This window comes from Choloepus didactylus, chromosome 2 (genome assembly GCF_015220235.1).
Source record: "Choloepus didactylus isolate mChoDid1 chromosome 2, mChoDid1.pri, whole genome shotgun sequence".
NCBI classification, from domain to species: domain Eukaryota; kingdom Metazoa; phylum Chordata; class Mammalia; order Pilosa; family Megalonychidae; genus Choloepus; species Choloepus didactylus.
In genome coordinates this window covers 209,965,434-209,978,638 of record NC_051308.1, presented here as the reverse complement: position 1 = coordinate 209,978,638, position 13,205 = coordinate 209,965,434, and the positions used below count along the sequence as shown (strand labels likewise).

The following is a 13,205-nucleotide window of genomic DNA, read 5'->3' as shown; positions in this document are numbered from 1 at the left end:
TTGAATAGTTGGCAACAGAGACTCTGTGGTTCCAAAGCCAAAATCATTTACTAGCTGAGCCTTTACAGAACTAGACAGATGGTCCAGGCCCCTGCCAAGTTGGTAGCTTGACCCTCCTATGTGAAGCTGCTATTTGGAGTTGGAGTCGGGCTGGCTTCTCTCTGCTCCCCCTCCAGATACTGGTCACCTAGGTGACTAAAGAATCCCTGACCTGCTGAAGGCTCTAAGCAGGGACCAAGCCATGCACCCTCTAGAAACCTGTCTGGGTTGGTTAGACCATTCAGAGTCACCGAACGGACTTTTGCATCTTGAATCGAGATCTGAATGAGCCAGGAGACAGGAGATGCCTGCTGGACCCTGGCCCTGGTGACCCCAAGACAGTTCCTGCTTAGGGGTGGTGGCATTCTGGCCCTACCTCTGGCTCCTGTGTGCCAGCTGGACCCGCACCATCGCTGAGCTCCCCCAACTGCAGTTGGCAAGGTTTCTGTCTCCTCTTGGTTGGGTTCCATCACATAATTGCCCCTAAATGCTGTGGCGCTCTCTGAAGAGACCCTCCCTTGAAGTACAGTCTGTGTACATCATAGGTCAGTCACAAGTGTGAGGGCAGGTGTTAGTGAAGTTGGGGTGAGAGCACGAACTTTTCAGGCCTGATATGAGAACCGAAGTGCTTAGCGTGGCCGGCCTCCGAAGAGGACTGACTGCTGTGGTGATGACCTTGTCCCTTTCTGCTCTTCCCTGATTGCCTAGTGGGGTGGAAGCCCAGCATGTTTGGAGCCATTAGGCATCATTTCCTCTCCTTGTGCTCTACCTGGGGATCTATAGATGTTATCTCACTGAATCCACACCAGAACCCTTTGTGGGGGTAAACTGAGTCTCAGATGACGACTTTCAAAGGTCACTCTGCTAACGAGGCAGAGCCGGGACAGGAAGTTTGGTCTGATGCTCCCTAGTAGTGGAGTCCTGGCAGGTTCACCGGGCTCTGGCCTCAGTCTCTGGGAGGGGCTGCCCCAGAGGAGCAGCTGGGAGCATGGGGGTGAGGAACAGGGTCCTACTCTGCCAGGCAGGGGGAGAGGCCCAGAGCCGGGGGGGCAACATGACCAGCAGCTTGGCCACCTAATGCAGCCACTCACACTCTTTAACTCCCAGCCTGTTGGCCTCGGGAAGTCTCTGGCCTGTCCAGGAAGTGGGTCCCTTGGCCGTAGCCTTGAAGGGCAAAGCTGTTTTCCCTCGGATTTTGGCTCCTGTACAAGGTTCCACATTTCACACCAACTCCATTGCTCCAGCACCAGGACTGAGTGCATGGGGCTCTGTTTTGCTTGTTCGGGCCCCCACTGACTTGTTCAGAGTTGTGCCCCATCTGTCTGCCTTACCCTGAACAAGGGCTGCACAGAGGAAGAGACAAAAGCTGTTCCATGGTTCATGATTTCTGCACAGTTCTGTGGCTGATGAATGTCTAATGGTGTGACATCTGCCTCCAGTTGCTGCCAGTGTCATGCACCATTGGGCACAGCAAGGAAGGAAATGTGGGACCTATTTCTAGTGGCAGAAAATTGAGTTCAGGTGATGGAAAAGCGAGCCATGTTTTCAAAAAATAACGGAAATTTTCACAGTATATTAAAATGAAAAAAGCATATCACCAAGAAATTTATATGGTGCAGGCTGACCCCAGTTTTGTAAAACTCTAAAATGTACAGGTAGATTTGTATGTATATACCAAGAAAAAAAGCCTAGAAATAAATTCACCAAAATTTTGTGTTTTAAGGGTGCCAAAAGGGGGGGTGGTGGTGGTGGTGGTGGCACAAAGGAGTTCATTAGACATTTCTCTAAAGAACATATATAAATGGCTAATAAGTTTATGAAGATGCTCAATGTCATTGGTCATTAGGGAAATGCAAATCAAAACCACAATGACATATCACCATACACCCACTGGACTGCTGTTATTAAAAATAAATAAATGTTGGTGAGGATGCAGAGAAATAGGGGCCCTGTACATTATTGGTGAGAATGTGAAATGGTGCAGTTGCTGTGGAAAACAGTTTGGCGGTTCCTCAGAGAGTTAAACATAAAATTCTAATCTGGCAATCCCACTTACAGATATTTTCTCAAAAGAATTGAAAGCAGGAACTCAAACATATTTATATACCAGTGTTCATCACAGCATTATTCACTGTTGCCTGAAGATGGTACAACCCAAGTGTCCATCAGCACATGAATGGATAAACAAATTGGGGTATATACCTACAATGGAATATTATTGAGCCCTAAAAAGGAATGTTGTTCTTATACGTGCTACAACATGGATGAATCTAGATGTCACGTTGAGTGAAATGTCAGACACAAAGTAAGAGATGTTTTATGATTTCACTTATATGAAATACCTAGAGTATGCAAATTCATAAAGAGAGAAAGTACATTACAGGTTACCAGTGGTGGCAGGGTAAGGGATGAGGAATTCATGTTTAAGGAGTAGATTAAGGGGTGATGAAAAAGTTTTGGGAATGGATGGAGTGATGGTAGTGGAACATTGTGAAGGTAATTAATAGCACTGAATTGTATACATCAATGTGGATAAAATGGGAAATTATACATTATATGTATGTTACTACAGTAAAATTTTTTTAAAAGGAAGTTTCCAGCCAGCCAAGGTCCTGGAAGCTGATGTAGAGCTTGTTACGTCAGTAAACCTGTCACCTGTCAGAGCCATGCACATCATCTTCAGGGGACAGAAAGCACAGTCTTTTCTGGGTCCCCATTCTGTCCAGCTAGCAGGGGTTATTCCCAGGGAACATGTAAATAAATGATTGAAAACGAAACCATTTGGTCTTATTGGGGCTCCGCTTATGCCACAATCCAGCTCTGGACCATTTCATGGGTTCCCCTTGCTCCAGAGTACCCCAGGCTCAGCCTGGCCGCCAGTTTTTACCCTGTGTGCCCCGTGATGCTCCTGTAAACAACTAAATAGAACCCTGGGCCTGCCGTGCCTTTGCCTTTCCTCCAGACACACCTCCTGACTCCAGCCCACCCTCCAGCCGCACCACGTCCATTCCACACTTTCAAGTGTGCTCACATTGGGGTTGTCAAAGGGCCAACTCCCCATGTAGGAGGGCAAGTGGCAGGTCAGGCCAGTCCCTGACTCCCTGGGGTCGACTTAGTAGGGAGACCTTTGCATAACAAGTGCAGATCCTGAAGGTGCCCAGGGTAGAACCCAGGGCTGTGAGGGGCTGTGGCTGCCCAGGGGAAGGGGCAAGTGGTCCTGATGGAGGATTCTGGGTAAGGCCTCCTTCTGGAAGAGCCAGGTGGCAGGGAGAGTGAGTATAGAGGCTCAGAGGCCTGAGAGAGTGGAGTGGCCAGTCGTCAGGGTACACTGGGGCAAGACAGTGTCTGGAAGATGACTGGAGGAGACAGCATGAACCACTGAGGACCTGAGAGGGCTGTGGGCACCACCTGGTTCCTGTCCAGCCTCTTGGTCAAATGCCTGCCTGACCTCATAACCAGGCCCTGTCCTGGCCCTTACCAAAGATCCCTGGGAGTTTGTTTGGGTGCAGCAGCTCATTAGTTTTCTTCGGTGGCCTCCTCTTCAGGGGTCTCACTGCCCAAGGAGCTCAGATGGGACTTGGGCTTGCCTTGAAGAAAGTGACCATGAAAGGCTGTTTGGAGTGTGGCATCTGTTGCCCCAGCAGCCCAGCCAGGCCGGGATCCATGCTGTGCCCTGGACAGAGAGAGGAGAGAGGCGGTCACTCACGGGCGGTGCCCCTGCAGGTGGACACAGCAGGGAACTCTCTGTCGGGAGAGCATGAAGGTTGCAGACCTGAGGGGGACCCACTGTGCCTCAGTTTCCTCATTTGATGACCTAAGAGTAAGTACCCCCACCTCCCTGCCAGGCTGGTCTGAAGGAGATGGTGGGTGTGGGGGTCCTCAGAGAAGTGCACCCATCGTTATTAGTGAAAATCATGAAAACTGACATTTACATAGCCCTTTACAAGTTTCCAAATTATTTCACACGATTTTCTCATTCAGTCTGTATCTTATATTTTACCGAAGAAACTTCAGGGTCATTCAGTGATGACCCTGAGTCACCCTGCCAGTGACTCAGAATCGGGGTACCCACCGTGGTCTGAGTGCTCCATGTTCTGTCTCCCGTCCCCTACCTTTGGGGGATGCTTATGTATAAATATGACACGCAGCTAAATGTAGCAGCTGCCCGATGTAGTGAGTGTCTCACTGCCGAGCTCTGCCCAAGAGCATGGCATTGATCGGCTCCCTGACCCCAGCAGTGAGACGGGGTGACACATAGGAACACGGTCCCAGACTAGGGTTGGACCCATGATCTAAACAGACCAAGTTCCTTACCCATGAACCTGGGTTTATGGTTAAAAAAAAAAAAGGCTGTAGACTACGATATGATTTGGGCCTCTACCTCAGGTTTGGTGGAGCCTATAAAAATGGGATTTTATCCCACAGCTGCTTAAAGGCTAAGAATGCCATGAAAAGATGAAGTAATTAGCCCTAGAAATGTAAAAGTCCACCAATAAAATCATTTTCTTGTACATCTTTGTATTTACAAATGATCTCTTCATTTAATTGTAATAGCTATATAATAACCACAGTAAAGAAACTTAAGAGAAAAAAATCACTCATAAAACCCTTCTTCACTCCAACATATTCATTTTCATTTTTCTAGGCTATTTTCATGTGTCAATTTATATTTTACACAGTTGTCAGCACAGCAAAGAAGCCACCGACTAGTGGGTGCAGCCTTCAGGCCTGTGCTGCATCCTTTGAGTCCCCAGAGAGCTCTGCTACCTTGGGGACAAGGAAGTACATCAGTCAAAGGCTTTGTTCACTACTTGCTCTCCTTTTGGGTGAAGGATCTTACTGGGTCTCCCTGGTGTAAAACAAATAGACATATTGGATCAATTATGCAACAAACCGTCAAAGAGCTCTGCTCAGCCAGGCCTTGTGTTGGGCCCTGAGGAGCCCTCTGGAAGCTCTCACAGGCTGGGTGAGCCTGACTGAGGAGCCTGGGAAGTATCTTATCCCAGTGTTTTAGTTTCCTAGGATGCTTAAAGCAGATATCATGAAATGTGTTGGCTTTTAACAATGGGAATTTATTAGTTTGAGGCCATGAGAATGTCCAAATAAGGCATCATCAAGACGATGCTTTCTTCTCTGAGACTGGCTGCCAGTGATCCTTGGCTCCTCTGCCACATGGCAAGGCACATATCAGTGTCTGCTGGTCCTCTCCCTTCTCTTCTGAGTTCCCTCAATTTCAGCTTCTTGCTCCCATGGCTTTTTCTTTCACCCTCTGTATTCATTCTGTTTATAAAGGACTCCAGTGAGAGGATTAAGACCCATCCTGAATGAGGTGGGTCACACCTTAACTGAAGTGGCCTCATCACAAGATCCTACTTACAATGGGTCCACACCCACAGGAATGGTTTAGCTTTAATAATATGATTTTCTAGGGTATATACAGTTCCAAACCACTACACCTTGCTTCCCATTTTACAGAAACTAAGGCCCAGAGAGAGCAGTAACTGTCCAAGCTCCAGTGCAAGCAGCACAGAGCCAGATATTCCTACACTTCACCAGCAAACTGTGCTGGGACATGACTTGGAGGTGGGGCTGGGGAGGGCAAGGGGAATAAGACCTGGTCTGCCTTCAGGGTCCTAATCTGGCAGTCCTGGAAAAGGGCCCCTCTGCCCTCCTTCCTGAGCCCAGAGACCCCCTTCCCCACTGGCTCTGCTCTTTGCCTAAACCATCCTGGGCAGGGTACCCTGACTCCAGCTGGCTGGAGGGAAGGGAGCTTGGGGCAGTCCTGGTGGTAAGCCCCTCGGTTGGACAGCTCTGGGCAGGCCCCTTCTCTGAAAGACAGGTGGGTGCTGCAGGAGCCTCGGGGGCTCAGGGTCACTGCCTCTAGACCTGACCTTGTGAGGGTGTTGGAGGCATGCTGTCCCCTTTGCAGATGATGGGTATGCCATAGGCATTCTTCAAGATATGGGGCACACTGTGGCCTTCCCCCCTAGAACCAGATGGAAGATGCTGCTCCTCCTGGCCCAGGTAGGCCCTAGATGGGACCCATGAAGCCCCAGCCTCACCCCATTTCTTTTTTGCTTAGTTTTGAAATGTAATAATTTTTGCTAATAAAGCTGATGTCTTTTCTAGACATTTATTAAACGTGTATAGATATTCCTCCTTACCAAATACAAACCATCCCTGAAAACTTATTGGATAACAGGTGTCTGAATTTCACTCTTCTATTTTATCTAATTTTAAGTGTCTAGTGTAATTTTTTTTTTACTTTTTTAAGCAGTTTTATTGACGTATATTCATATACCCTACAATCCATTCAAAGTGTACAATCAGTGGTTCACAGTTTCATCACATAGTTGTGCATTCATCACCACAATTTTAGAGCATCTTCATTACTCAAAAAAAAACCCCAAATCATCCCATACCCCTTATCTCCACTATTATTGACCCTTAGCATTGGTGTAGTACATTTGTTACTGTTGATGAAAGAATATCAAAATATTAGTAAGTATAGTCCATCGTTTGCAATAGGTGTATTTTTTCCCATATACCACTCTATTATTAACACCTTATAATAGTGACAGATAAATGTTCTAGTTCATGAAAGAACATTTTTATATTTGTACTATTAATCACAGTCATTGTCTGCCACAGGGTTCCCTGTGTTATACAGTCCCATGTTTTATCCTTTAGTTTTCCTTCTAGTGACATATTCTACTCTAAACTTCTCCTTTCAACCACAATCACACACTTAATTCAGTGTAGTTAATATAATCACTACAATGTGCTACCATCACCTCTATCCATTTCCAAAAATTTAAATTAAACCTAGTTAAAAATTCTGCACGCATTATAGCATCTGCTCCCCATTCTCCTCACCCCATTTCTGAGCCTGCCCCAACTGGGCCCAAAATGTCATGGCAGTTACCTTGTCCCCAACTATCCCAGGGCAGGTGGTCAAGCCCTGCTTCCTATGCCCTCCCCAGCCGTGCCGGGGCTAAATATTGCCCCCATCTCAACCCAAGCCTTCTTTCTGCTCTGGGTGCCATTGACTCTTTCTGCACTTTATACATATATATTAACAGATTTCTCTTTTTTAATTTGTGAGTCTATGGGCTCAGGATAAAATCTCTCTCGACCACTGTTGGGTAACTGGGGAGTATTACCCAAGGGGACAAGTTTGAGCCTTGAATTCAGAGGTAGGATTGAGATGTCTGGTCTGGATAACACAGGCACACTATGATTTAAGATCATCTAACTTCATCACTTAGATCTAGTGTTCCTGCTGTACAAGCCACAGCTTTGACACAGCAGAGGTGTTTTGTTTATTTATAGAGGAAACTTCCTGGTGGGATATCAGCACTGTCTCCTGCCTCTCCCATCAGCCAGTTGATTGTCCCACTGAAAGGGTCTTGCTTTCATTCTAGGGACATCTATTTAGCTACAGGGAGAAGTGTGGGGGAAGCAGGTGAGCTACAAGGAAACAAAATTAAACAACAAAATGAATGTGTGGGTGGAGATTATTGCAACAAAATGAAAAGGAAAGTCAGACAGGGCCAAATTTGTATATATGTTCCCATATTTTCCTTGGTACTAGTGAAATGGTTCCTTAGATATACTCTGGGTGGAGTCATTTTCTCCCTCATCATATTTTTCTGCATTTCATGATTCAATCATGAGGGAAAGCGTATCAGTGAAATCCTTTCTATACAATCATCTAAAACTCCATATAATTTAATGTAAATATCACAGAAAGTGGAAAGGGCATCCAGTGTCCGTACTGATGGTAGCAGAGCGCTTTCTCAGCACTTACAGAACATATAAGATAAGCTCCTATTTTGCCTTCTATTTAATGAAAGTCATATCCCTCTTCAGAGAACAGTCATTCCAGCTGTAGAAAGTCTGAGATGCCAGGAGAAAACTAGTGAAACTGCTTGTGAAATGTATAAACGTGATTCCTGACTTCCTCTCCATTAAATCTTATGGTGATAAAATGAAAAACACATTCCAGTGACAAAGCTTTATGTCACACTTTAAGTTGCAACTTGCTGCGTTGGCCTGAGATTCGGGGACACAGCGAAGGCACACCCCGTGCACCTTCTGATGTCCTCCACCGTCAGGTCTTCCCAGAGTTCGATCAGCGTCAGCCTCTCATTTGGTCCACGTCAAACACGGCCTTTTCAGTGATGATGCGGCTCACACATCGCCTCCCAGACAGTGGCATTGCGCGTTTGTCCGCAAGTTTGTGTTCATTTGCCTTGGTAGAATGCTCCATGGTGACTACCACTTTGGTTTTGGGACTGGATACTAAATCCATGGCACCTCCCATTCCTTTCACCTTCTTTCCGGGAATCATCCAGCTGGCCAGGTCACCATATTTGGACACCTGCATGGCCCCCAGCATTGTTAGATGGAGGTGCCCCCCTCTAACCATGGCAAACGACTCATCGCTGGCAAAAAAGGAGGCCCCGGGAATAACAGTGACTGTTTGCTTGCCCGCACTGATGAGATCTGCATCCTCCTCATCTTTCAATGGAAAGGGACCCAAGCCCAGGACCCCATTTTCACTGTGAAGATGAACAGTTATATTTGGGCTGATAAAGTTGCTGGCCAGGAGAGGGATTCCTATGCCCAAATTAGCATACATGCCATCCTCAAATTCAAGAGCCGCACGTTTGATGATTCGTGTCCTTTTATTATCTTTGGGTTTTTCATCTTCATCTTCCTGGATTGTTAAACGCTCAATTCTCTTCTCATTATGTTTTCCCTTTATCAGGCGATCTACATAATTACTAGGAATACGGATGTCTTCTGGGCGAAATGATCCAACATCCACAATTTCTCCAACATCTACCACAGCGGTATTGCGCTTTTCCTGAAGGTAATGTTTCCTGCACGGTCCACCTTCCACCCTTTCACCAAAGCAAAATCTCCTGTAATTGATTCCTCCAAAAGAAAACGGCGGCCATGAAACTCTCGCACCTCTCTGGGCTTACTGATGATGGCCAAGTGCCCGTCTTGGCAGTATTTGATGGGTGCCCCTCCCTCATGAACCAGGGTCCCATACCCCGTGCTGGTGTGAAAGGCTGGCACGCCAGCCCCACCTGCGCGGATTTTCTCTGCCAAGGTGCCCTGCGGTGTCAGGCCCAATTCCAGCTCACCAGCTAAGTACTGCTGCTCGCAGAGTGGATTTCCCCCCACATACGAACAGACGATGCGTTTAATCTGCTTGGTTTGCAGTAAAAGGCCCAGCCCGAAGTCCTCAACCTCGACCGTATTGCTGACAATGGTGAGCCCTTTCACTCAGGTCTCCAGTAAAGCCCCGATCAGGTTCTCTGGGATTCCACACAGCCCGAACCCACCGACCAGGACTGTTGCCTCATCAGAGATGTCTTTTACAGCTTCCACGGGATCTGTATAAAATTTGACACGGAGACGCGTGCTGGTGGAAAAGCTGCGCACACACCCGATGGCCGGGGCCGGGCGGCTCCGCGAGCACCCGAGAGGCCGGCGCGGACGCAGAACCCCAGCCGCGGGCAGAGGCGTCGCAGGGACGCCACGGAAGGGCCCGCGGGTCTGAGAGCCCCGCGGGAGGAGGCCGGCTGGGTGAGACCCGCGACCCAGCCCGGGGCCGCCGCCGCGTCACAGAGCAGGGAGGGCGCCCCGGCGGTGAGGCGCGCCGGCCCCGGGAGGTGGCCCCGCTGACGCCCCAGAACCCCTGCAGGCGGGTGCGACGCGGTCTCCGTGCGGCAAATGAGGGGGCGCGGCTCAGAGACGTTCCGGGAGGGGCCGAGCCCACAGCAAGCCGAGGGCAGGACTTGAACCCGGGCTGCCGGGCTCCGGAGAGCCGGGCGCGCGACCGCAGCAGCCCGCGCCGCCGCCCTAGCCGCGACGGGAAGGGGCAGCTCACACGCCGCCGTCCCGGGGGCGGAGGGCTGGGGACCCCGGAGGCACAGAGACGACGCTGCGCTGGTGGCCCCGAGGCAGCGTCAGTCAGCGGAGGCTCGCGCCCAGCCCCTCTGGCGGGGAAGGTGCTGCCCTCCGGCCCAGCCCCTGCCGCAGCCCACGGGCCCCAGGCGCAGCGCGGAGCGGACGCAGAGCCCCCTGGTGGGGGCACTGGCCGCAGCCCCCTTCTGCTCCTGCCTGACCCTGTGGAGCCTCCCGCAGAACCTCCAAACCCTTCTGAGCCTCCCGACACAACCAAGGACCATCTAATGAGCAGGCGCTGCAGGGTAACCATAATGGTGATGACGCTAAGGGGAGAGGTCGTCACGGCCACCCCTCCCTGGGCGCTCACTTTGTGCCAGGCAGGTGGTGACCTTGTTTAACCTCCCTGACACCTCCAAGAGGGAGTGCCTGCCCCCTAGTCCCCTGGAAGAACGCAAGTTCACCTTCCCTGTGACTGCCGGACACACTGTCTTGCACAGCCATCAGTCACAGGGTCGCTGCTCCTGAAGAGCCTGCCCTCTCTTTTGGCCTGAATACTCCCAGCTGAAACGTGTCAAGGGTTTTGTTTTTTTTTCAGTTCTCCTCCCTCTCCACTGACTCCTTCCCATCAGCAGAGGGAAGTGAGCAGCTATCTCCTAACCAGAAAAGGCTCTCCCTTGACCCCACTTCTCCAGTCGCCACTCCATTTCTCTGCTCCTTCACCCAGCAAAGTTTCTGGAAAGAGATGTCTACTGCCTGCGCTGCCCTTCCCAGGGCTCCCTCTACCCTCCCCAATCAGGCTGTGTCTCCCACTCCATGAGCTGCTCTGATCAAAATGTCAACAACCTCCACCTGGCTGAATCCTCTGGTGGCTTCTCCCTCCTGTCTTACCCATCCTCTCACAGCAGGACACAGACTATGATTCCCTCCTTCAGGGAATGTTCCCCTCCTGGGTCTGGGCCACCTGCTGTCCAGTTGTCCTGCTCCCTCCCTGGTCCCTGTCAGTCTGTGATGCAGCCCCTCCCGGGCAGGACCTCTCATATTGGAGGTGCCAGAGCTTCTTCATCTCTAAACTCCTTTCCTAGGTGACCTCATCCTGTCCCGTGGCTTCAAATCCACTTACATGCCAGTGGCTCCCACACGTGTCTCCAGCACTCTCCTCTCCCTGCAGTGACATCTCCACACGCAGATCTACCAGAGGTCTCAATCCTAATATGGCCAAAAGAGGACTCTTGGTTTTCTACCTCAAACCTGCTCCTCCTCTAGTTCTCCCCAACACAGACGAAAAACTATCTATTTAAAAAACAGAGGTATTATGCAGGATTCCTTCCTTTCCCTCACCTGCACCCCCAGTGTGTTAGAAATTGTAGGAAGGTGTAATGTATGGATCAAACCAACATGAACCATAAGCAGATAGCTGCTCTGCATGTCAGCAGGTGTCAGCCTGTCTAGAAGGGAATGAGGACCAAAGATACGGGTAACAAAGGAAGTCGTGGAAGCCTAACTGGTGCTTCGATAATAGTTAATAGATCACCTGTATCTCCCCAAGGGGAGAAACTAAGATAAGGAAGTCTTTGTGATAGTCCCAAGGAATTAGCCTTTCCTTGAGACGTGCAGCAAAGCACTCTACTCCTGGACAAAATGCCATAAATACTGGCCCGGGTCCCAGAAAAAGTTGGAGTTTTCACCCAGGAGGGGATGCTCTGTCTGGGACCGCCTGTGAGCTGGAACTCTGATCGGCTGAAGGCCCGGGACTTCCCCAGCCAGTAGTGTCAGATGTGGGGGCTTTCCCCAGTTTGATGAGTTTTTCTTTTCCTTTCCTTTGTTTGCTGGACAGACCGCTTTACTTTCAACTATTGTAGCATTAATAATAAATGTTTGTAGTCTTGTAATTCAATAAATTCTCTTCCGTAAAGTTATATATATCAGTTTGTGTCTCTTCCCTCCTCCCACAATTCACCTCGCCCAACACCCAGCCACCAATACTTTCATCACATCCTCTCAAGGTACATAAATCTGTTCCTTTTCCCTCCATAGCATTCCTAGCCCACCCCTGCCTACACCCCCTGCTCCCCACCAGCACTGACCCCTCTCACCCAGCCACCCCGTGGCTCCTGACAGCTCTGACTTCACTCGTGGCCACAACAATGTGCTCTGCCCCCAGAAGTCAGAGTTTCTTTATGTTTTACAGCTAGTTAAATAAACTTCTTATTTCGCCAGCCAGTTCCCCTGTTGTTAACACTTTACCTCACAACTACTGAACCAAATTTGATATGTGATTATTTTTAACTAACACCATACTTTATCTGAGTTTTGTTGGTTTTTCCCTAATGCCCTTTTCCTGGTCCAGGTCCCATCCAGGAGAGCACACTGATGAAGGTGATTGGGCTCCTCAGACTCCTCTGGGCTGTGACAATTTCTCAGGTTTTCCTTGTTTCCTTGTTTTCCAGTTTTGAGAATACACATCAGGTATTCTGTAGAATATCCTCATGGTTCAAAGGGGGGTTATGGGTTTGGGGAGGAAGCCCCCCAAGGTGCAGTGTCCCTCTCATCACATCCTCTCAAGGGTACATAAATTTGTCCACTTGACTCATCTCTGCTAGTGTGGACCTCCACCCCCTGCCTGGGTGGGGGGCATCACAGTGAAGTGACTGACGCCCCCCCCCCCCCACTATACTCCCTGGGAACAAGTCAGGAGCCCACGCTTGAGGGGAGGGGAGTTATGCTCCCACTCCTTCAGTGGGGGGAGAATTTCCAATGGGTCTCTTTTAAAAACCTAAATCAGATCCTGTCATCCTCCTTTACTCTTAAGTAAAATAAACTACCATAAAAACTCCAAATTCTTGTCCTGTACCTAACTCTAAATGACCCTTGCTGACCTCTCTCACTCTCAATCTCGTCGCCCTCCAACCTCTCCCTCACCCACTCTGCCCCAGCCAGGTCAGCCTCTTGCTATTCCTGAGACATGCCCATCTTGTGCCTGGTATAAAGGAGGCTCTCTCCGAAAACACCTGCTGAAGGATGAATGGGTGAATCTTCATTCTATAGATGAGAAAGCAGAGGCTTGGGAGGTAAGTAACCTGCCAAGGTCAGCAAGCTAGGAAGCTGCAGAGCTGGGCTTCACACCCAGGCCTCTGACTCCGAGCTGGAGGGGTAACCGCGTCTTGCTACCCACCTTCCCCTGCACAGAAACTCCCCAGCCTTCCACAAGCTCTGTAGAATTGCCCGTTTCTTGGGGAGGA

General features: G+C 49.5%; 2 protein-coding genes across 2 annotated transcripts in view; both read right to left on the bottom strand.

The window, feature by feature from the left end:
• Positions 1-2,322: 2,322 nt before the first annotated feature.
• Positions 2,323-13,205, bottom strand: part of LOC119514206 — a 62,535-nt gene continuing 51,652 nt past the window's right edge. Inside the window, exon 9 of the mRNA XM_037809860.1 lies at positions 2,323-3,712. Coding sequence (XP_037665788.1) covers positions 3,556-3,712 — 157 coding nt within the window. The 3' untranslated portion in view covers positions 2,323-3,555. The remainder of the gene's footprint in view (positions 3,713-13,205) is intronic.
• Positions 6,783-10,276, bottom strand: OXCT2 (3-oxoacid CoA-transferase 2). The gene is given in 4 exon segments (XM_037828844.1): positions 6,783-8,191; positions 8,194-8,892; positions 8,895-9,612; positions 9,683-10,276. Coding segments are annotated over 4 exon segments (2,133 nt in total). The 3' UTR covers positions 6,783-8,069.